Source organism: Sarcophilus harrisii, chromosome 6 (assembly GCF_902635505.1).
Source record: "Sarcophilus harrisii chromosome 6, mSarHar1.11, whole genome shotgun sequence".
NCBI lineage: Eukaryota > Metazoa > Chordata > Mammalia > Dasyuromorphia > Dasyuridae > Sarcophilus > Sarcophilus harrisii.
The window spans coordinates 180,115,838-180,140,939 of NC_045431.1; the positions used below are offsets into that span (position 1 = coordinate 180,115,838).

General features: G+C 40.4%; 1 protein-coding gene across 1 annotated transcript in view; it reads left to right on the plus strand.

Annotated features, from left to right (window-relative positions):
• The window catches only part of MAN2B2 (mannosidase alpha class 2B member 2), a 66,843-nt gene that overhangs the window by 22,840 nt on the left and 18,901 nt on the right, over positions 1-25,102 (plus strand). Inside the window, exons 6-11 of the mRNA XM_012553007.3 lie at positions 1,740-1,917; positions 6,126-6,324; positions 12,370-12,560; positions 15,466-15,625; positions 18,029-18,159; positions 21,308-21,582. Of these exons, the coding sequence (XP_012408461.1) occupies positions 1,740-1,917; positions 6,126-6,324; positions 12,370-12,560; positions 15,466-15,625; positions 18,029-18,159; positions 21,308-21,582 (1,134 nt within the window). The remainder of the gene's footprint in view (positions 1-1,739; positions 1,918-6,125; positions 6,325-12,369; positions 12,561-15,465; positions 15,626-18,028; positions 18,160-21,307; positions 21,583-25,102) is intronic.

The window sequence follows — 25,102 nt, forward strand, 5'->3', positions numbered from 1 at the left end:
ACTGGCTCCTTTGTAAGTCTTAAAAGATAGCAGAAAGCAAGGGATAACTTGCTCTCCAGCGAATGAAACTTGCTCATTTGAAGAGAAATATTAGTCTCAATACCTACCAGTGTTCCCCTTGAATAAAAGCTAATGGACCAGCTTAATGTCCTGTAGAAGCATTATGGGAAAATAACCCTGGGCATTCTAGCACTACTGCTATGCTTAAGAGCTGATAAAGATCATGAGCATCTATTTCCATATCCTGATTTTTAAAATAATAACCATTTATGTTTATAAAAAGATTAGTGCTTCTCAAAACATTTTCCTGGCCATTATGTCTCATTCCAGCCTCATTTGAGCTCAATAATCCGAGCTGCCTTTATACAGGGAAAGGATCAGGAGCAGCACAGGCTGAGTTTAAGTTATATTCTCTCCATTTGACATATTGAAACATTGAAAATTAGAGAAATTGGGGGCAGCTAGATGGTACAGTGGATAGAGCACCAGCCCTGAAGTTAGGAGGACCTGAGTTCAAATCTGGTCTCAGACACTTAACACTTCCTGGCTGTGTGACCCTGGGCAAGTCACTCAACCCCAATTGCCTCAGCAAAAAAAAAGAAAGAAAGAAAGGAAGGAAGGAAAAAAAAAAGAAAGAAAGAAAATTAGAGAAATTAAGCCAATAATGCAAGGTCATTCAGATAGTGTGTCAGAGTTGAAAGGAGAACTTGGGACTTTTATTTGGACCTGTATCTCTCTCCCCCTCCCTCTTTTCCCTCTTCTTCCTTCTTCTTCCTTCCCCCATGTAAATGAAAAGAATAATGACACAACAAAAAAGTTCAAAGAAAATTAAATACAATTACAAAGATTGAACAGATGAAGAGATATGAAAAGGCATCCCCCATCTATGTCTTCCTGGGGGTGGGAACTCCACAGCTATTTTACATCACACATGTTTTTGGACTTTTTCAATATATTGATCAGTAGTGCTGACATTTTTTTCCTTTTTAAAAAATACTACTCATATAAGATGGCTCTCTGACAGAGGGAATGAAAGGGATACATAGGATAGCTATGCTGATGTAAGAAACAGAAAATACCAACAAATAAAAAAGGCTCCTGGGGCTGGTGAGCTGTCAGCATTCAGCAGCTCCCTCCCTGTTAGCAACAGAATAAGGTTCAGCCTCAGCCTGACCCCAGGCTCTCTTTCATGCTTGGTAGCTTATTTATATGATATATGTAAAGACCCTTTGCAAACCTTAACGTGCTGATTCTGAAATCAGTCTGCTTATTATCTCTTGTAGAACGATAATATCCCATTGCTTTCCCATATCATTACTTATTCAGCCACTTCTCAACTGAGAGCATCCACTCAATTCTAGGTCCCTGCCCCTACTGCTACAAACACAAAACACACAGAATTACAGAGCAAATAAATTACATGAAGTGTTAGTATTCTGAAACATCAAACTATTTCAATATCATCATCATCATGTGCTGGGCTCTGTGCTAACAAATATGAGGTATTATTGTGGGCAATGAGAGGCAGTGCGGCTGAATGGAAAGAAAGCCGAATGTAAGAGACAGAAGAGCCAGGTTTAAACGGCAGCTCTACCTAGTCACAGGGCAGTGACTTTTACCTTCTTGGAAATCCTCCCTCCTTCCCTCAGAGGTCTCTTGTGAGGGGAGACCAGTTGTTATGGAGACATGAGTTGTTTTTCTTAATGCTGAGGAACCACCACTGTCTGTTTTCTCCTCAGGTCAGGCTTTTATTGGAATGGAATTGCAGTTTTCCCCAACCCTCCAGAAGATGGTATTTACCCCAACATGAGTGTGCCAGTGACAGATGCCAGCCTCAGGCTCTATGCCCAAACCATGGTGGCCAACATCAAGGAGAGGGCAGCCTGGTTCAGGACCCAGGATGTGCTTTGGCCATGGGTAAGGAGTCAGAGTCTCAATCATGGGAGGCCAATTCTCTTAATTACAGAAACAATTTGATGTGGAGGAAAACATCTCTGGACTTAAAATAGAGAAATCCACCTGTCTTCAAGCTTTTGTTAGCTGGTTGATCTTGAGCAAATTGCTTGAACTCTTTGTACTACCTACTTTGTAGGATTGTTGTATGGACTGAATGAGAGGACTGAATGACTGGAAAGAGTATCCTTCCTTCCTTCTCTCCCTCCCTCCCTTCTCTCCCTCCCTCCCTTCTTCCTTCCTTTCTTCTTTCCTTCCTTCTCTCCCTCCCCCTTCTTCCTTCCTTCCTTCCTTCCTTTTCTCCCTCCCCCTCCCTTCCTTCCCTTCTTTTTCTTCTTCCATCCCTCTTCCATTTTCTCCTTCCTTCCTTCTCTTGTTCCTTCTCTCCTTCCTTCCCACCCCTTTCCCTTCCTTCATTAATCAAACACTTATTAAGTGCCTACTATGTTCTAGTCGCTTTGCTAGGCTCTGGGGACAAAAATAAAGCCATCACTGCCCTCAAGAAATTTCCATTCTGTTGAAGATATTACTATGTAACATAAGCATATATATATATATATATATATATATATATATATATATGCAGCAGTAGGTGTATAAAAATATATATATGTACAAAATAAATACAAGGTGGGGTGAGGGGAAGGAATCCTGGGAGCTGGGGGAATCAGGGAAGGCCGTATGCAGCAGTTGGTGTTTGAAATGAGCTGTGAAGAAATCTAGAGGTGGGAGATATGATGTCAAGTGTGAGAACAGCAGGAAGGCCCCTGTAGTTGGGCGGATCTGTGAACACCAACACAGAGGAGTTTGTATTTGGTGATGGAGGTACGGAGTTTGTTGATGATAACAGTAGCTTTCTTTTGGGTTTTATGATTACACAACTCTATACATATATTATCTTATTAGACTTCATATTTACTTTTTTTTTTTTTTTTGAAGCAATTGGGGTTGTCACTTACCTAGGATCACACAGCCAGAAAGTGTTAAGTGTCTGAGGCTAGATTTGACTCAGTTCTTCCTGACTTCAGAGATGGTACTCTCCCCACTGCACCAGCTAGCAGCCTGAGTATTCACTTTTTAAAGAAAAAAATTAAGCTTTACAGAGCGCTTGCCTCACAAAAGCTGAGTTTTCAATTGCTAGGATTATTATTCCCCACTTCATCAGTGAGAGCTCTCAGACCTAAAAAGATAAAATGACAAAGTTTAGAGAGCTAGGGTTTGAATCTAGGTCTGGTGCTTTTCCCATTCAGGCACAGAAATAGCAGAGGCACTGGATAGAAAGTACCTGAGAAGGAGAAGGCAGTTTGACTTTAAAAAGGGGAAAATCACAATCACTGAAGGGCACAGGCAGCCGGTAGGCACTTATCTTTGGGAGCTTAGAAATTCATTAACTAGGATGCTCCTAAAGGATGTATTCTGAGTGGTCTGATCACCCATTGGCAGCTTCCTTATTCCTCTTGAAGGAAAATGGAGTCATCTCCTTAGTACTGGTGGAGTCTGGTTTGAGGGTTGTCTATCTGGGAAAATGATACCTGGCAAACGTAGGGGGGAGGTCGTGGGGCTGGTGGTATTGTCTGCAATTCACAGATGAGAGGAAGCAGGTGAAACAAATGCATCGCCCATAATTGCTCAGCTAAAGAGCGGTGGAGCTTGGGCTAGAACCCACCTCTCCCAGACCAGGCTCTTTTGGCCTCATTCTATTGATTAAACCTAGTATGACACAGTCGAAGTGACCCTTCAGCCCAGACATGCTACATCTCCATGGAACTTGGCTCTTATAAGACCCTCTCTAGTTCCACCAGTCTTTCTTTTGTGTTCTGAAGTCCCTTTTAGCTCTAACGTTTTGTGTTTTATATTCTAAGGTCACTTCCAATTCTAGTGAGCTGTTTTCTCTATTCTTAGCTCCCCTTCAGCTCTAAAATTATATATTTGGGGTTTTGAAGTTCTTTTCTTTTCAAACAATTCAAAATGAGTTAAGGAAAAGGAGAAAAAAAAGTCTCCTGTAGGACTACATCAGCAAAATACTTTATTAACAAACACTGATCTCGGCACTAAAGGGTCCAGTCCAATAATTCATTTTCAGTGCTCTTAAGCAACTTGCTTCCTCTTTCACTTTGTTATCCTCATATAAAATGGCATTAACATTAACATTTCACAAGTGTGAACATAGTACTTTGCTGGTTACAAAGTGCCTTCATATACACAATCTCCTTCAGACCTCACAACAACCTTGAAAGTAAGTAAATCAGGTATTATTATCCCCATTTGCCTTGAAGGAGGATTGAGATGAAAAGAAGGGGAAGCCCAAGGTGTACACAGCTAATTAGGAGCAGAATCAGAATTAGGATCCAGCTTGTCAGAGCCCCTAAATTCAGAGATCTTTCCACTCTAAATACATTGCTTCCTTAATATCATCAATATTGTCATTCATGCTACATCATTTGTGGTAAATGATGGCCAGCTGTGATTAGATGAACTTGACTTAATTGCCATGGGCTTGTGGAAGATGATGGCCAGCTGTAACTGGGTGCACTTGACTTACCTGCTATGGGCTTATAGTAAATGATGGCCAGCTGTGATTGGATGCACTTGACTTACCTGCCATGGGCTTGTGGGAAATGCATTTGACTTATCTGCTATGGGTTATAGTAAATGATGGCCAGCTTTAACTGGGTGCACCTGACTTACCTGCCGTGGGTTGTAGTAAATGATGGCCAGCTGTGATCTGATGCACTTGACTTGCCATGGGCTTGTGGGAAATGATGGCCAGCTGTGATTGGATGCACTTGACTTACCTGCTATGGGCTTGTAGTAAATGATGACAAACTGTAACTGGCTGCACTTGACTTACCTACAGTACTATGGGAAGTCTGTACAGCCATTCAAGCTAAACATGGTGTCTCTATCACCTGTGGATACCATGCTCCACACAAGACAAGCAGATCAGCCCATGTTTTTATATACAGTACATTTCAGCCAAGATGACCTGCCGGATGTTCAGAGTATTTGTCACTCCATCTCATGTCCTTTTCCTGTGTCTGGAATATGCTCCCTTATCTCCATCTCTTAGAATTCATAGTGTCCTTCAAGGGCTCAGCTCAAAAGCTTTCTCTTACCAGAGGATAGATCTTTCCTAACTCATCTCTCCCTTCCGCTAAGGTGATAAGGGCTTTCTTCTTTTCCAGATTATCTTAAGTTGACTTACCTGTTTGTGTGTATATTATACTTCAGGCCAAGTTAAAAACATTGATAATAATGACTGACATTTATATGCTCCTTTAAAATGTACAAAGTATATACACACATTATCTTATTTGAGCTGCATAACAATTCTGGAAGATAGATGCATTAAATAATATCCCCATTTTACAGATGAGGGAATTGAAGCTTATGGACACTGATTTGTCCATGGCCATATAACTAATAATTATTGACGGCCAGTTATGAACACAGGTCTTCCTAACTACCATCATTTTGGTTTACCATCACCCTACACAACAATCCTTGCCTTCAAGGAGAAGTTGCCAGGACTGTTTTATTTTGCTTTGTTTTTATCTATCCATTCCCTAATACAGTTACCCAAATAACTTATATTAACTTATATGCTTTAGAAGTAATTGTTGGATGAAAAAAAAATACTAAAGGGCAAAAAGGTAGAAACCTAATTCCATGTCATCTCTTCTTCTTGTGAAACTGGTTAAGCTTCACAAATTCACAGATTACTAGAACTAACATGAATTCTAGAATAGAAAACAGAATGTTAAAGCTGGAACAAACCTAAGAAATTATTTTATTTAACCTTTTTTTATAAAAGTGGAGATGGAGGCCCAGAGAGGTGAGGTCATAGGACTAGTTAATAGCCCAGAAAGGACTAGGCTCCAGCTCATTTGGTTCATTTTCCAGACCTAGGCCCTTTCTACAGCACTTGGATACCTGCTTCGTTTAGACTACGCTTCCACTTTGTTCTGGGATCACAACCACATTGGGGTGGGTTTGAGGGCCTTCCAGTGGTCTGTAAAGATGATGTGATCACAAACAGATCCTTCATAGATCTTCACAACCTTTAGGGGAGGTGCCATTGGACAGATGAGGGAGGGGAAAGTGTGAGCTTGGAGTTCTGACGGGGAACCAGGTCTCCTTGCTCCTGGTGCTATGTTATTCTTCTTTTGCAGGGTTGTGACAAGCAGTTCTTTAACTCATCTGTCCAGTTTGCCAACATGGACCCGCTGCTAGCCTATATTAATAATCACTCTGAGGAGTTCGGTGTCACTGTGGAATATGCCACCCTGGGTGATTACTTCCGTGCCCTTCATGATCGAGATGTCACCTGGAGCACACGGAACCAGCAGGACTTTCTTCCCTATTCATCAGGTACGTACATCACCTGCTTTCCTCCTCACTTTGAGTTAATCTAGAATACTTGGGGGTTTATGTGCGTCTTATCTATGACTTCCATTTAGGGTCCTCAGACTTTACCAGATCTCAAAAAAGTAAGCTTTCATCAATTGCTTACTCTAAGCAGGATCCTCTGGGTGCAAACAACAATGACCCATCCTTAAGATACTTCCCCTATAACATTTATATAAGACAAAAAAGTTCAGATCCGGGATTAAATTCTGATTTTTTTTTCTCCCTCAGAGAACATTCAGAATGGTCCAAAAGAGATCTTTAATCACCTGGGCAGAGAAAGACTTTGGAGATCACACAGTCAGAATCACATAATCTGAGTTATAAGGGGCCACCTGGGCCTGTGTAGGACTCCCTTCTATGTTATTTCTGCCAAACAGTCATTTAGCCTTTGCTTGGAGGCCTCTAGTGAGGAAGGAACTACTGCACCCCAAGTCCATTCCATTTTGGGGCAACTTTCATTGTTAAAAAGTTTTCCCTTAAATCAAGCCTGAATTTGCCTTTTTGCAATTTTTACTCATTGTTCTTTGGGACCAGTCTCATTCCTTCTGGTGATGGTCTTTTGTGACTTTCAGGATGTGTATCATATCCTTACTAAAACTTCTCGAGGTTGAATATCCTAAATCCTTGTCCCTTATTTATCCTTAGCCATCATGAACTCAAGACCTCTCACCATCCTGACTGCCCTCTTTAGAGCCTTTCCAGCCCTTTGATTTCATGTCCCCTCCCCATTCTACAAATAGAAAAACTAAGGACCAAAAAGGGAAATAACTTGGTAGTTTAGAACTCTGCTCTCTTTTTTCTTAGCCTAGTTCTTTGGACCACACTGTGTTGTCACATAAGTGAACAAAAGAAGTCCAGTGTTTGCTGCTTCCCTTTTTGGGGAGGGAGACTCAATTTAAGGACCACCTTCTGCAAGAGACCCTCTCTGATCCCTTCTTCTCACCTAACGTCTTCTCATCTCAAGTGGTCTGGTGTTTACTTTCTATATGCCATGTCTATCCTTTTAAAAAAATTTTTTAGTTTATTTTTAATACGCATTGTTTTATGAATTATGTTAGTAGAGGAAAAAGCAGAGCAAATAGGAAAAAACATGGGAGAGAGAAAAAAAACAGAAAAAAGAAGAGGAAACACAGCATAGCGTCTATCTTTTAACATGAACTTGTTGGCTTCTGTGGTAGACTAGAAGCTCCTTGAGGGTGGGAACTGTATCACATTTACCTTTGTATTCTCATTAACTAACACAGGGACTGACACATAGTAGGTGGTTAATAAATGCTTGTTTGTTAATTGATTGTTTCTGGGAGCCCCACTAGCAGATTTAATTTGCCTGTGAGGGAAACTCAAAAAACTGAAGCTAATTTCCTAAAATTTTTATTATCTTTTGTTTTTGAAATACAAACAAAAGCCTCTTTCCAGCAAACCATCCATTACAAAAGATTTTTGTTTTCAAAGTAAATAAGCAAAACTAACCAACACATCAACGGAGGCTGACAGTATATGAAATATTCTATTCCCATAATCACTTCTCTGCCTCTGCAAAGAGCGGAGGGAAGTACATTTTCCCCAGAGGTTGGCCTCCTGATGGAGGGCATTGTAATTCCATAGCATCAAGTGAGGCTAATTTACAAGCTGATTCATGATCCAACTTCAAGACAGGTGCTTTTTTGTAGCCCTGCTGACGGGTGTGTGAGAGCTCAAGAAAAAAGGAACCTCACTCATTCTGGTCTTCTCTTAAACTTAGAAAAGTTTGAACAACAAGCCTTCATTGTAAATGGCTGATGAAAAGTGTTAGGTTCTCTCCTGCCCAAATGGAGGGGAGAGTTACCCTCCCAACCCTGACCCAGAGAGTCCCCATGGCAGGGGCTGCCCCTGTAGCCACAAGAGGTCACACATTCCTCGCTTTGTCCCAGATTTCCAGAACAGCCCAGGATGCACGATGACCCCTCTTAGAGGCCTCCTCAGAGATCATGGCCCTCCTGCTTCCCCACTTAAAGATGAAATGGAAGAGTTCAGATTAATTGTGGCTCTGGGACAGACTGCTTCCTATTTACCTCCCTGAGGACAAAACTGAAATAGCTCTTCTCAGAAACCTTGGCGCCAGCTCCAATTCTGTCACTGTCTATAAGTAATTTCATTTCATTTGTCTAGTCCTCAGTTTCCTACTCTGTCAGAAGAACTTTTGAGACTTAAGTAAATGCTGAGCTCCCTGTGTTCTAAAGCTTTTTTAAAATTCAGAGTCCCATTCTGTTCTAGGCTTTTGGCTCCCTTCTACCTCTTATAGTCTTTATTCTGTGTTCTTTAGTAAGATTTCTTATGGTTTTGATATTCTCTGATTGTCCAAAGCCTCTTTTGGCAGTAAGCTTCCAGAGTAAGTTCTCTCTCTCTGTCTCTCTCTCTCTCAAAATAAAGCTTTTTATTTCAAAACATATTCATAGTTTTCAACATTCATCCTTGCAAAACATTGTGTTACAAATTTTTTTCTCCCTCTCTTCTCCTTCCCTCCCCAGACAGCAAGTAATCCAATATATGATAAACATGTATAATTCTTATATATATATATATATATATATTTCCACATTTATCATGTTGCACAAGAAAAATGAGATCAAAAAGGAAAGAAAATGAGAAAGAAAACAAAATATAAGTAAACAACCACAAAAAAGTGAGAATGTTATGTTGTGATCCACTCTCAGTTCCCACAGTCCTCACTCTGGGTGCATATGGCTCTCTCCATCACAAGACCATTAGAACTGGCCTGAATTACCTCGCTGTTGAAAACCATAGTTCTCTTAATCAATTTACTCTCTGTTTAGTAAAACCCTTGCTATCCCTTGCCAGACCTCTTCAGCTTTTTTTCCTTTTTCCAGAATCATAGTTATCCCCTCCTCTGCATCTTTGTACAAGCTGCTACCTTTTCTGAGAATGACTTAACCTTGCCCTTCCTTCCTCTTGAAGTCTTTCCCATCTGTTAAAACCCAGTTCAAATGCTACCTCCCGTTGGAAGTTCCAGGATTGCCCCTATGGAAATTGACTTTTCTGTTTGTGCCCTTTTCTAAAGCAGAGATGATAGTTCACGTACTAACTACTCACAGGATGGTTGGGAGGGTCAAACAAGATATTTTCATAAACTGCTTTGTAAATTTTAAAGCACTACATAAATCTTAGTTATTATTGTTTATGTTATTAGTGTTATTATTAATGCTAGTTGTATTTGTCTGTTTTTCTATTAGTCTAAGCTTCTTTGAGAACAGAGACTGTCTTTTTAAGTTCTATTTTTATTCATAATAAGCATTCAATAACTATTTATTGATTTTATTTACTCAAAGAGTTTGATTTATCAAACTTCCTTTAATTTGCCCAAGAGGAGACTAAGACCTAAAGTGATCGTGACAAAGTTGGTGGTAGGACCTCCGTGTTCCTGACTCCCAGGACAATGATCCAGAAGTTACTTAACCTCCATTTGTTTCAGTTTCCCTCAGTCGTAAATGGGGATAATAATAATACCTACTTCCCAGAATTTTGTGAAAAAATCAAATAAGATGATAATTATAAAAGTACAGTACTTTACATCTAATAAGCACTACAGAAACACTTATTTTGTTCCCTTCCCTTCTATAATATCATTCTTGGGTCACAACTTAGGTTAAGAATCTTTTTTTTTTTTTGGCCAGGGTACTTCTTTTTTTTTTTTTTAAATTATTAAAAAAATACAAAAACAGAAAAACAAAACAAAACATTGTCATGTGCCTAGGTTAAGAATTTTAATAAGATTCTTCAGAGCAAAAAAACGAATGACCAAGTCGAGTCCTCATAGTAGTAATAATAATAATAATTATATCTGATGTTTCAATAGTGCCTTATGGTTTGCAAAGCACTTTATATATGTTGTCTCATTCACTCCTCACAATAACTTTTAAAAGTAAGTGCCATTATTTGTCCCCATTTCCATATTAGTAAGCAATTCCTGGGAGGGGGCTTATATAGCTAGTAAGTCTCTGAGTATAGATTCAAACTCCGTTCTTCTTGACATTTTCTGCTATATTACCAGGGGAAGCTCACTGAACTCCATTTTCTCATCTATGTAAAGGGCATAAAATGCATACATGCATTGCCTAGTCTTCTGGGTTATTGTGTTACTTAGTTGTAGTTGCTGAGTTATTTTTCAGTTATGTCCAGCTCTTTATAATTCCATTTGTGAGTTTCTTGGCAAAGACACTGGAGGGGGTCTTTCCTTCTCCAGCTGAACCTGAGGCAGACAGGATCAATGGCATGACCAGAGTCACCCAGCTAGTAAGAGTCTCAAGTCAGATTTGAACCCGGGAAGATGAAGCTTCCTGATTCCAGCCCAGCTCTCTGTGAGCTGGTCCACCAGCTGCCCAAGTAAACATTAAGATGTGCTGGCCCCATGGGCTTCTATCCACTTAGAGTTGTACATTTGGAGTAGTAAAGAACCCCCCCCACACACACACACCTCCCCAAGGACCAAGCCCTTTATCTTAAAGATGGAAGTTTGTAGCTATACCCAGAAAAAGAACTCTGGGAGATGACTAAAAACCATTACATTGAATTCCCAGTCCCTATATTTATGCACACCTGCATCTTTGATTTCCTTCACAAGCTAATTGTACAATAATTCAGAGTCTGATTCTTTTTGTACAGCAAAATAATGTTTTGGTCATGTATACTTATTGTGTATCTAAGTTATATTTTAATATATTTAACATCTACTGGTCATCCTGCCATTTAGGGGAGGGGGTGGGGGGGGTAAGAGGTGAAAAATTGGAACAAGAGGTTTGGCAATTGTTAATGCTGTAAAGTTACCCATGTATAAATCCTGTAAATAAAAGGCTATTAAATAAAAAAAAAAAAAAAAAAAAGATGGAAGTTTGAAGATGGGAGAACTGAAGTTACTTTCCCGGCGTTCCACAGCTGTAGAGAATAGAGTTGGAGCTGGGTGCAGGTTCTCTGGACTCCAGGTTCAGTGCTCTGTCCCCAACACCATGCTACTTCTGGAAATCACCCTATTGGACAGTTAGAAGGGGCCTAGTGGCTATTTAGTCCAGCTTGTACACTAAAGGAATCCCCAATGGGACACACCGGCCTCTGCTGGAAGACCTCCAGGAAGGGAAGCCCTCCCCACCTCCAGAAGCCTTTAGACAGCCCCATTGGGGGGGGGGGCGGTTCCTGACTTTGAGCCTAACTGCCTTTTCACAACTTATACCCATTCCTCCTTGCTTTTGTCCTCTGGGGCCACATGCAGTAAGTCAGGCCTTTTCTCTCTATGACAACTCTTTGGGTGCTTGAAGATAGGCATTTCTGGCTAATCATGCCAAGTTCTTTTGATCCTCCTAGACGTGGATGCTTGGCCCTCCTCCATCCTGGTGGTTCTCCTCTTCATATTCCAACTTTTCTCTGTCCTTAAACTGTAGCAGCTCCTGCCAGGTGGTAGTCGATGTCGTGTTGCCCATACCCAGTCACTACGGTGTAGCATATCAAGAGCTTGAGGAACCCCCTTCCAGGGCAGCCTTAGGGGGAAGCTCCCTCCATCACTGGCCCCCAGTCCAATAAGCAGTTCACTGACCTAGTTTTTCCATTGGCGTTTTTGGGAATATCATGATAGAAAAAGTGCTAATAAGGTGAGGGTGTAAATGCTGAGATTTGCCATTATTTTGGGATGAAAAAATCTGATATGGAGGGAGCATCCAGTCACAGCAGGGAGGAGCCTGATAAAGTTGGGAGAGTTGGGTTGGTGTCTGACCTTGCATCCTTTGTCCTTGGGGGTGTGGAAGCCTTGGGGTACCCTTCCAGTGGGAGAGGAGGAGAATTCACATGTACCTGGTTCATGACGGTGCTTCTCTGGATCAAATTCTCCTGGATTCCCAAGGATCAAATGAGACCATGAAGTCAGCTCTAAGGCCTGCCCCTTAGAGTGTGTGGGTCATTAGCAATATTAGAGGGCCATTCTTGCCTTTAGTTCTAAATTGTTTCTCTAACCTTCTTTCTTAGAGCCATTCCAGAGCTGGACTGGATTTTATACTTCCCGTAGCTCACTGAAAGGGATTGCCCGGAGAGCGAGCTCCCTGCTTTATGCTGGAGAGTCCATGTTCACCCAGTATGTTCGGAAGAAGCCCCAAGGTGGTCTGTCTACAGCTGAGTCCTTGGAGCAGCTGCGGCAGCTTCGGTGGGCCGTTGCGGAGGTAAAATCTCTTCTTCGTACAAATATGATGTTCACTACTTCAGCTAAGAGTGGGACTCCGGTTAGGGTCATCTGTAACATCACTAGCAGGTGTCATCGTGGTTTCATAGGGTGACTCTTTCTTCTCCCTACTTAGTCTTCTACTAAGACTAGTAGCCAACATATTTTTAACCCCTCAAAATTTGCAAAACCCTCTCCATGCTGTCTTTCACTTGAGCCTCCCAGCAGCCTCTGAGGTAGGAGACAGAATTATTCTCCACGATATGTGGATGGTGAAACGAGGGAAGTTAAGTGATTTGCTCACAATCACACAGTATATGTCAGAGAGAATTTGAATCCAGATTTTCCCCATCTGCTACTGAACATCAAGCTATCTCCTACCTCAACACTTTCTCATCTAGTAGCCAACTTGGAGAAATAGTATCTGCAAAGTGGAAAAATAGCGTTTTCAACCTGTCTGAAGGTAGTGTGTCAGAACGGCCAGGATAAACTCTCAAGGTCCCTCCTAGCTCTATGATATCCAATTAGAGCTGAGTAATAGGTCAATAATGGCCCAATTTGTTCCACTTCCAGATATTTGGACAGATGGTTTTGAGGAAGAGTAGCTTCCTAAACCATAACTCCAAATACTCCTGTGGTTTCATATAGTAGATTCCTAGTTCAAGTTCCACAAGTGTAGTGGATATTTCACAGTTCCTTTGCGGCATGTTTGTATGGTTAATTAGGATTCTAGATTGGAATTCATAACCCATTTTTTAAATATCATAAGTACTTTTAGAAATCTATTGATGCTTATGGACTTCTTCACAGAAGAATATTTTTAAATACATAAAATAAAATGTATAGAATTAAAAAGGTAACCAATATTTTTGAAGTACAGTTGACAAAATATTACAAAACCAAGTGAATGGATTCCCCTATCCCCAGGGGATCACTATATTGTGGCCTAATCGGCTTTTAGCTAAGAACTCCCAGCTCAAGCAGAGAACCAGCCCCAGCCTCCCACAGAGCAGGGGTGACAAGCATAATCCCTAAAATGCAGCTGCATGATATCATTCAGATAAATCAAAGTGAATCTCCAAGGGCACCTCGGTTGTAGTCACTATCTGGAAGAATTGCCCTATTTGAGGAATAGTGTAAATAAGCATTTCCCAACCATCAGTACACACCAAATATTTTGATGATTAGCTTTGAAACCTTTATTTCCATTACACTTCTTATAACTTCTAAATCCAAGAAGTGATATCATGGCTTAGAGAGCTGACCTCACAGTCATGACAGTCTGAATTTAAGTGCTGACTCTCATGCATATTGGCCATGGGATCCTGGACAAATGTCTAATCTCTCAATGTCCCAAGCAACCCACCATATGGGTATTTTTCTTCTTGGGGAATTCCCTACAGGAAGGAAATCATAGGTTCTAAATTAAAAAACCTTAAACCTGACTCCATCTCTATACATTATTCCTCCCGTGTAAATCCTCTCCTGTTCTTTCTTCTCCCTTGTTCCTGACTTCTATCCACCAAGGACAGAATGGTGAGCGGGGAAGAAGGGAAATGCCTTACAGATCCACATTATTCTTCTTTGGGTTTGGGAAACACTGGTCTAGGGTGTTATATTGTTATGTTGTTGTAATTGTTATTTTGAAAGTTCATGGTTAACATGAAATGGGCAGGGACTTTCTACTCTATAATCTTTCCATAATAATGCTCTTTTTTAATAGATCCAGAATCTCTAAAGATTCACTGAATGCTTGAGCTGCAGGGGCCTTAGGAACCAGCTGGGCAGTCCAGCTGTTTTACAGAGGAGCCAACTTGTGTAACTGCTTCACAGCCACTTCTGGTAGGGACCACAAACCTCACCCCAGAGCTTCTTTAGCAAGTCATCATCAGACATTTATGCAGCACCTACTTTGTATCAGGCATTGTGCTAAGTGCTGAGACTACAAAGAGAAGCACAGAGCTGTGTCTTTGAGCTCCCCTGTGGCACCCACCATTAAACAGGGGAAAACTCAAGGAAGAGCCAGCTTCTGATCTTGGGCAAATTGCTTCACTTCTCAAACTTTCCTTCAGTTTCACTCTAAAATGAGGTTGTTTGTGGTTATTAATTTTTATTATGGTTATTTAAGACTTGGATTCTCTATTTGACATAAGGTATTTTTATAGCTGCTGATGAGCGTACTGCCGCTAGAGGAGATGGTATAATCTTCATCTCCATGTAGGAGACCCAAGCCCTTCTACTCTCTGGACCTCAGTGACAATGAAAGAATTGAAGTTAATGGTCTCTAAGGTTCCTTCAAGCCTTAACATTGTTGATTCCTGAATTTAAATAGGGATTTTTTGTGTTGTGTGCTTGGAGGCAGAAAGTTTGGAACTGGAGAGCATCATGTTTAAAAAAAAAATTTTTTTTTATTAAAATGTTAAAAAACAAATTAGGATAATATTTTACTTTAGGAAAAGGATTAACCAGCTTTTATTTCGGATGGTGAGCTCCCCCTTCTGAATTTAAATCCTATTTTGTGTCCTGTAGGTTACTTAGAATTTTCAAACTGGAAGAATACTAAAATATAGAATGTTTGAGCTTTATGTGATTGGGATGCTATCAAGTCCATTGTCCTCTTTTTTGCATTTGAGGAAATTGAATGACGTTCTCAAAGTCAGGTCAGAACCCTCTAGATCCCAGGTTTGCTTCCTCCCCTCATGGTGAGCTTTCCACACACCATAGCTGTCTATAGCATCAAAATAAAGTTGTGGGTCAACTTCTCAGCAACATCTATAATTCACAAAGCAAGCAGCCACTGAACATTTGCATGCCAGAATTTAATATTTGCTAGTTCGGGGGGAAAAAATCAGCTGCTATGTTTACTTAAACTCATCGTTTATAAGCTGTATATATATTTTTTAAAGGTTCAACATCACGATGGCATAACAGGGACAGAGTCCCCCAAGGTGAACGATATGTACCTGCACAACCTCATAGAAGGAATGTTTGCTGTGAAGAAGCTAATGGTCTCCATCATTTCTGACATATTCCGGGCAGAGAAGAAAGAAGAGCCAGCCAAGCCAGGTGTTTATCAGAGACCACAGGCTTAGAGGGGAGGAACGATATAGTGCTGGATATGAAACCAGAAGACTAGGCTTTTTAAGTTCCATCTCTGAGTGGTTATTTCACTTTTTGCAGCTCCATTTTTCTTGCTTATAAAATGAAGATAAAAAATATCTGCCCTCCTCCCACTTTGGATTTGGGTTCAGGTCCCACTTGGGCATTTCTATGGCATTGGGCAAGTAGCTTTCCTTCTCTGGGCCACTGTTTCCTCAGTTCAGCCAACAGATATTTATCAGGTGTCTCCCATGTGGCTTAGGCCCTGGGAATATAAAAACAAGTGAAAAATTTTTGCCTTCTAGAGCTTGCAGTCTATCAGGGAAGATAATAAGTAACTATATAGATATCAAAGAGACACAGGGAGGGAGATTGAAGGAACAAGAGGTTAGTAGTAGCCAGGGGAGATCGAGCAAGATTCCCCATAGGAGGTAACACTTGAGCTGAATCTTGAAGAAGATGAGGAGATCTAAGAGGTAAAAGAAAGGGGGACTGCATTCCAGACGTGTGGACCAGCCAGTGCAGAGGTGCAGAAAGAGCAATAGGGAATTAGAAGAAGGCCAGTTTAACTAGAACAGAGAGTCTGTGAAGAGGAAAAATCTACAGTAAGGCTGAAAAGGCAGGTTAGGCCCAGTCTGGAAGGACTTTAAGTGGTAGAAGAGTTTTATATTTGACAGTCATGGTAATAAGCAACATTGAGATTAGTAAGGGGAGTGACATAGTCAGGCCTGCTCTGTCTAATAGGCAGTTGGTACTGTGGGCCTGGAGCTTATGACAGAGATTAGGGATATCTGTCTATTGATTGATCCATCAATCTGTTGATTCTATCTATTCCTTTTTCTACCTATAAATAGATGAATTGATCAATAGATAGATCAGTTGATCTGGAAACCATTTGCAAGGAGATAATTAAATTTATGAATGAAATCTGATGAAGTCACTAAGTGAGAGTAGTTAGAAAGAGAAGCAAAGTGTTCCCAGAACTAAATCTTTAGGTAGATCCACACTAAAGGATTAGCTATGCATGGTGGCCTAGTAGAGGAGACTGGGGAAGATTCATCAGATGGGTAAGAGGAGAAGCAAGAGAGCTATGTCTCACCATCCCAGGGAGGAAGGGTGTCCAAGAGAAGTTGGTGATTGACAGCATCAAAGGCTGCAGAGAACTCTAGAAAGAGGAAGATTGAGGGGAAAAAAGCCCAGGTTTTTAAAATTAAAAGACCATTGATAACTTGATAGAGAGCAGTTTTAGCTGAGCAATGCGATCAGAAGCCACATTGCAAAGGATTGAGAGTGAATGATGAAAAATGAATGATAAAGTGAAAAGTCACAATTAAAAACTGAGAAAGGGAAGAGAAAGGCAATGGCCTGAGAAGATGGCAAAATAAATGGATTGGGTCAAATGGCCTTTAAAACTCTACTTTCTTCTACCTATAGGAATAAGATCCAATAAGTGGGTCTTCAGGAAGATATAAGACTGTGGCCTGTCCTGCCTATCTACTTCCACATTTGATTTACACAGCAAACTGTGACCTTGTCAGGAGACACGGTATTCTATCTCACTTACATTTTAGGAAACTGAAGTTCAGACATATAGATCTGATTGCCCAAGCTCCCACAGCTAATCGTGCAGGTGCAGTCTTCCAAGGCTGGTTTTAGAATCCCGCACCTCGTATTCTTCTCATTAGAGAGCAGGGGCTGAGGTATTGAAGTGTTATAGCAACCCAAATGCCACAGACAGAGACCCAGGCATGGGAGTGAGCCTGTAGAAGAAAGGCTGGTCCTGCTTCTTTAAACAAAACTTGTACTTTAAATACACTGCAGGGGAAAGTGAGGTAAGGGGCTTTGCATAGCCCTCCCTCATTTAAATCTGATTCACTTTCATGTCATGGTCCTCTTGGAGAATGAAGAACAAACAACAACAGTGATACAAACATATGGTATCCTATATAATAATAATAATAATAGGTTTATAAAGCACATTACACATGTTCTCTCATGGTGTGCTACCTCGTGAGATAGATGCTGTTATTCCACACAGAGGAAACCGAGTCTGAGAGAGATTAAACTGCTTATTGAAGGTCGCGCAGCTAGTAAGAGTCTGAGGGAGGATTGGAACACAGGTTTCCTTGCTGTCAGGTCCAGCACTCTGTGCCCCATGCTGCCCAGCGAGCTCAGTCTATGTGTGTGTTCCCTATCTGCTTTGTACAGTAGCATTGTATGTATTATACCAGCACACACGCACACAGGTGTGTCTGTGAACATTTTGCCTTTGTGCCTTTAGCTTGCACAGACAGCAGACTTCCAAGGCTTCTGCTCTTTTGCGTGGCTTTGTTATTGACTGATGTGTTTAATTTTGTCTTCCCTGGAAAGGCTCCGAGGAGGGACCCTGTGCTGTTGTCTATAACCCCCTGGCCTGGACCATCACCACCTTTGTCACCGTGACCGTCGGTTCTCCACACGTGACGGTCTTTGATGAACTAGGACGTCCTGTGCCTGCCCAGGTAGTGCATTTGTTCCCTCTCCTCCATGCTGCGGTTTGCCCCAAACTTGCTGCACCCAGTGCTGATGGAGACCTGGAGTCCCAGGCCATGGACCACAGGATTCAGAGCCGAGGGCCCTGCCCCCCACTGCCTTTACTGTCTGAAAAACCCGTAGTCGCCCCAGAAGAATATGGGAAGAATTAGTCCCATTTTACAGCCCAAACTTATAAAATGACCTGCCCAAATTCACAGTTAGTAGCAAACTCCTTGTTGAGACCCAAGTCTGATGGCCCTGAGTCAGCCCAGCTGTACTTTGTGCTTTGATAGTGGATCTCCCTGGGAGTAATAGAGGGGCTGAGAAGGAGTTTTGTTCTGGCTCTTCCTGACTGCATGACCCTAGGCCTGAGGCCCGAGTCTCCTCCCCCATGCCATTGTGTATTTTGTGGGGGTTTGGAGAGGAAGGGTCCATTCTAGGCCATGTGACGAAGTAGAAGGCATCCAATAAGAGTTAAGGGACCTGGGTTCCAGTTCTGCCTCTGACATTTAATGGCTTGGTCTCTTTGGGCACATCACTCGCCTCCCTGCCTCAGCTGCTTCACCTGTAAATGCAGTGTTGGACTGAAGTACTTCGGAGGTCTCTTCCACATGAAAACTAATCCTGTGATCCCATAAGGAAAAAGCTCATTAAATTTACATGATGCTGATGTGAGGAAAGGCTTTCCCCCAGACTCAGCCCATTCAAAGATTCAGTCCCTAAGAGAGATGGCCTTAGGGACATCATAGAGTAACAGTCTTAGTCTCCCATCTTCCTTCCTTAGTCCTTCAGCTTCCTTAAATTCTGTCTTTGGCTCATTATGTCCATTTACAACTCCACTTAAGAGGAAATTTGTTGTCAGTTATTGTATTCTAGTAGGGAACCTGTGAGGGTGGAAAGTCTTCAAGCTTCAAAAAATTAAGCAATCATGGTGAAATGATTGGAATTGGGTTCAACTCCCCCAGATCAATTAGAAAAACATTCACTTTTAAGGGTTCCAGAGAAAAAGACGCTGTCCTTCTTGCTATTCTAAAACCTTAAAAACCATTTGGAAAATGGAGCTTAAAAACGCCAAAAGGCAATTAAGAATACCAGGTAAAACCTGACTGCAATGGGCCCTGGATTAGACCAGGTACCCCAGGATGTGGGGGGGGGGAAGAGGGAGGAGAGTAGAAGGGGAAGGGAACAAGCATCTCGGATGTTCAGTTCCTACTATGTCCCAGGCACTGTGTTAACTAAGCACTTTACGCTTATCTTCTTTGATTTTCACAGCAACCCTGCCAGGTAGATACTACTGTTATTTCCATCTTCCAGATGAGGAAACTAAGGCAAATAGTGACTTTCCCAAGCTTACATATCTAGTAAATGTCTTCAAATGCCTTCAGAGGTCTAGCACTAACCACTGTGCCAGCAGACCTTAAGCCCTGACCTAAAGTGCCCTGTATTTTGTCCTTAAGGAATCTAAGAGGGAGCTGAAAGAGCCCTAGGATTGAAGATAGAATTCACATAGAAGCTACTCTCTTGTGTTTGGAACTCCCAGACATAGCTGCAGCAGAGGCTTGGTGTGGTATGGTAGAGTGCAGGGAGATTTAGGTTCAAATTCTGCTCTAATGTACAACCTTGGGCAATATATAACCTGCAACAAGGATAATAATGGCCTCTATCTTGTAGGGCTCTTAATGTGGCTCAAAGGAGATGATTATAGAAAGCTCTTTACAAACTAGAAAAGACTAAGTTTTAGCTTGAGGTCTATAGTGTGTGAATCACTGTTCTTTGGGGCTGGTCTTCAGACAGTTCTTAAATGCAACTATTTATACATCATCTACTCCATATCTCTCCATCTTAGCCTGGAAAGAGCTCATGAGAGACTTTATTAAGCACCTCATCAAGATATAGATAATTTATGTCTGTTATCACTCCAATCTACAAATCTTGTGCCCCATTCAAGAAAAAAAATGAAGTTTAGTGCAACTTGTCCTTTTTATTTATTTTGTTAAATATTTCCCAATGATGTAAAAAAAAAAATTAACATTCATTTTTGAATATTTTGAGTTCCAGATTCTCTTCCCTCCTTTGCCCATTGAAAAGGCAAGCAATATGATATCAATTATGCGTGTGAAATAATTTCCTTATTAGCCAGGTTGCAAAAGAAAATACAAAAAGCTTCAAGAAAAGTAAAGTTTGCCTCAGTTTGCACTCAGAGTTCATTAGTTCTCTCTCTCGAGGTGGATAGCAGTTTTTATCATGGGTCCTTTGGAATTGTCTTGAATCATTTTACTGACCAGCATAGCTATGTCTTTCACATTTGATCATCCTTACAATATTGCTCTTACTGTGTACAGTATTCTCCTGGTTCTGGTCACTTCACTTTATATCAGTTCATCTAAGTTTTCCCAGTATATGTACTCTGTTACTAATAGGCCCCCTCTCACTCTCAAAATCATAAAAACCTTCTAAATAGTCTCAAAACATTCCTTTCAACATTCTAGAACTCAGTTAGCAGTTGAGCTCACTTTTGTTTAGTCTGAAAACGCAGCCTTCAATTTTTGGAAGGTCAAAATCCCATTTGTCCAACTCAAGTAATGTATTCTTAAGTCAACAGGCATTTATTCTGCATATTATATAGTCATTGTGCTAAGTGCTGGGTATACAAAGAGAGGCAAAAGACAGTCACTGCTCTTGTAGATATATGGGAAAAAAGAACATGTAAAATAAGGAAAACAAAATAAAGTGTAAATTGGAGACAACCAACAAAGAGAAACAGTGTTAGAGTTGGACTAGTATGGCCTTGATTTTTCAGAAAATGAAGAGGATAGAGGGAGTCTTCAAACCAGAGGCCAGTGAGTTTCCTGGGAAAATTATTCTGTACATAGCTTGTCTTTATATAGCTGTTGGTGTGTTTCTCCCCCATTAGATCATGAACTCCTTTGAAGTGGGAATTGTTTTTGCCTTTATGTTTTTTCTCCAGTGTTGAGCACTATGCCTAAAACACACAGCAGACATTTAATAAATACTTGTTGCTTGACTTGTAGCACCTATCCCACTCAACAAGACTTTTATAAAATCTTATTAAAAGTTCAGCAATATTGGACGGACTAAGACTAAATTATCTGATTGATCTAACTTTATTTACAGATCCAGAACTCAACTGACTCTCAGTTCACTTATGACTTGTACATCCTGGCCACCATAAAGGGTCTCAGTTACCGGCGTTACTACATTAAGGCAGCTGACAAATTTGAAGAGGCTCACCAGAAGTCAGCCTCCATTGCAAGAGTCTTCCATTTTGGTAGGAAATCAAAGAAGTCTTCTTCACAGGTCTCTTGCAAGCAACTATTTCCTGTGATAAACGACTGTTATTCTATACTTATGGACCAAGCCACCAATTTAATGCATAGCATCACGGAGAGGTAATCCACCTGGCTTGTCTGGGTTTCTTGCTGGTATGTCTTGCCCTTAAATGGTGAGGAGATGGTTTTCCCCTTAGAGATCACTGGTCCTCCGGCAAAAAGAAGCTTCATTTGGTTTTTATTTCTTGGAGAAATATATAAGTCACAGGCTTTTTAATTTAAGAAGGAACACAAACTTTTATCATAATCACAACTTACATTTTGATAGTGCCTTTAAATTTTACAAGGTTTATTTACAATGCATCCTTGAGGGAAGTGGTAAAAGTGTTAGTATGTATTACAGTTAAGAAACTCAAGGTATGAAAGGTAGCTGGGTAATTCGCCTTTATCAATAATATCAGAACCATAATTTAAAAACAGTTATGCTGACAGTAAGTACCAATCATAGTCTTTCTACTACATAGTATCACCATAAATACTGTCTTTTAATGGACTTGTGTTTTCAGCATACTAGGAAATGCCCAGTAGAGAAACTCTCTTTACCGATGCAGACTGGTGCCTGTTTTGCATCTTAGTCTTAGAGAGTTACCAGGGCACAGTGAGATGTGAAGTATGTAGAAGGGAATGTAGTGGATAGAGGCTTGGGCCTATAGTCAGAAAGCCATGGGTTCAATTCCCACCTGTGACCCACACTAACTGTGTAATCTCTAGAAAAGACCTAAGTACATTAAGTACAATAAACAAACCAGACTATTCTACTCATCCGGCATTTATTAAAAGCTTGTTCATCTAACAAAATTTAGTAAGTGCCTGTCATGTGCCCAGCACTGTGCTAAACTTTGTTGATTCAAAAACAAAATAAAACTGATTTAGCCCTCAAGAAGGGCTCATTTTATTCTATCACTGCTACAAGTATTGTTTCCATCTCCAAGGTAAAAATCTTCCTTCCTGCTTTTTAATGCTCTATAACCAATTTCTTAATAGGTTCTGACTTTTTTTTTTTTAAGAGACCTTTAATTACTGTAAAATCATTACCAAAACTAAGAGGCAAAAAGAATCCAAAAATTTCCTCTGCCAAAAATTCTTTCTCTTTTGCTAGGCATTGGGGAAAATAAAAATTTAAATACAGTCCTGACTTGGCCTTCATGGGGCTTATGGCCTTTTTTGTTTGGTAAGGAAACATAATATACAAAGAAGTTTTAAGAAGAAAAATGAACTATCTGAGGTCTCATAAACTAGTGGATGCCAAAAAAGTTTTGAATTAAAATCTTTAAAACCTAGCATTTATAACTGGACTAGTCTGTCCTCAGTCCTGCTCTACTCAGTCCTGCCCAATCCAGATAATACCTAGATTTTTGATATCCCTTTCCCCCCAAAACAAAACAAAAAAACGAAAACCTTAGTCCTTGTGGGATTTATTCTTCCCCTATCCTGAAGGAAAGTATCTGATGAACTCTTCATTAAGGATTTAATGAACTCAGATTTAATGCAATAAACCTTTTGATTGTAATTGTGTATTAGCATTCTTTAATGCAAAGGTGGAATTTCAAGTATCCTTGAGAAGATTACAGGGAGAAACATTTGGGGGCAGAGAGGTTTTTAAAAGATAATTGCCAATATTAGCTAGTTCTTAATTAGAACTCTTTAGAAAAATAGAAACATAAAATGTCAGACCTAGACAGGACCTCAGAGATCCACTTATTCATTCAGCCACCATTTATTAAGACTTGCTTTGTTTGTAGTATTTGAGAATTATAAGGATAAATAAAGCCATCTCTTTCCTCCAAAAATTCTGAGTCTAACAAAAGAAATTAAACATATATAAATATATAAAACAATTCTGTTCAATAATGCTAACATAGATTGAACCAAGAGAGTCGTTTAGACTAAAGTGTCAAAAAATGTGTGCCAAAGGATACTTCTGATTGCAGATACTCCTGAACTAGATAGATTAAGTGTCATTTGGAAAGTATTTAACAAACTAAAATAATAATAAAGCAAAAAAAAATGTTAATATGTAGGGTTTTTCATTTTATTTATTTATTTATTTTATTATAGTTTTTTTTTATGTACAAGTTATATGCGTGGGTAATTTTACAGCATTGACAATTGCCAAACCTTTTGTTCCAATTTTTCTCCTCCTTCTCCCCTCCTCTTCCCCCACCCCCCATGGCAGATTGACCAATACATGTTAAATATGTTAAAGTATAAATTAAATACAATATAACTATACATGTCCAAACCTATATTTTGCTGTAAAAAGAATCAGATTTTGAAATAGTATACTGTTAGCCTGTGAAGGAAATCAAAAATGCAGGCGGACAAAAATAGAGGGATTGGGTGTGGGTTTTTTTAAAGTTAGTATGCAGCCCACAGATAATTTAGTGTCTTCTATTTCTATTTGAGGGGCACCTAGGTAGGGATGTGGATAGAGTGCTAGGCTTAGAGTCAGGAAGACCATCTTCCTGAGTTCAATCAGGTTTGGCCCCAGTAACTTAATACTTTGTGAATCTGCCTCAGTTTTTTTATCTAGAGAATGAGCTGGAGAGGGAGGGAATCCAGTATTTTTTCCAAGAAAACTCCCGAAAAGGTCACAAAGACAAAAATGACTAAACTACATTTCTACTTGAGTTTGATACCTGTAGAAGGTGAGAATCCCAAGGCTCAGAGGGAGGAATGTTTTTCCCAGGATCATTCATCTTATAAAATCCAATAGCAGTTAAGACTAAAAACCAGACATCTAATTCCATTTTTAATAAAACTTCAAATACTTGAGCTGTTGTTATTAGGGTACGGACACTCGTCTGCTTTGACCAAGCAGTGCCCAGAGCATTGAGCTATTCACCCTGAAGGTAGGTACCAGGCCTTTTGCTAACAGCATCCTCAGTTCAATTTGCTAATGGCCCCTGACCACCCAGTGTATTCTGGGGGAGAGATGTTGGGGAGGAGTAAGAGAGACTTGCTGAGAAATCTTGCAGCATCTGCCTGTGCAGATGGTATCAGAGCAATCTGATTTCATTAATTTTCCAATAAGCTCGCTTTCAGTTCACACGTACTCACACATTTGGTTCTACTGAGGTCAAAAACATCATCCAACTTCTGAATTATACATTTCACATCTTGAGAGCCTGTGGGAACTACTGGGCTAGGATGTGAACAGGAAGAAGATGCTTGTGACCGATTATAGATTAAGTACTTGCTGTGGCCAAGGTACAAGATGGTATCCTCCCTGTTCACAGTTTGGTATAGTGTATCCTCAGGGCCTGGCCTGCAGTAGTTATTCAATTAATGTGGATTGATTTAGAGAAAGAATATCACATCGGGAGTAAGAAAATCAGGTGCTTGCCCCAGGAGGTGTGTGACCCACTGGGCCATTCATTCATCAGTAAAATGAGCCTGTTGGATGAAATCATCCACAAGCACTAACATTGTGTTCTATGGGAGGCTTCCTGGTACAAAGAAAAGTAGCAGAATTGGAATCCGGATGATCTGGCTTGGGATCCTGATTCTAGCTCATTAGCTATACATAATCCCTGGGAGAATCATTTACTCTGGGAGACTCCATTTCTTCCTTTGTAAA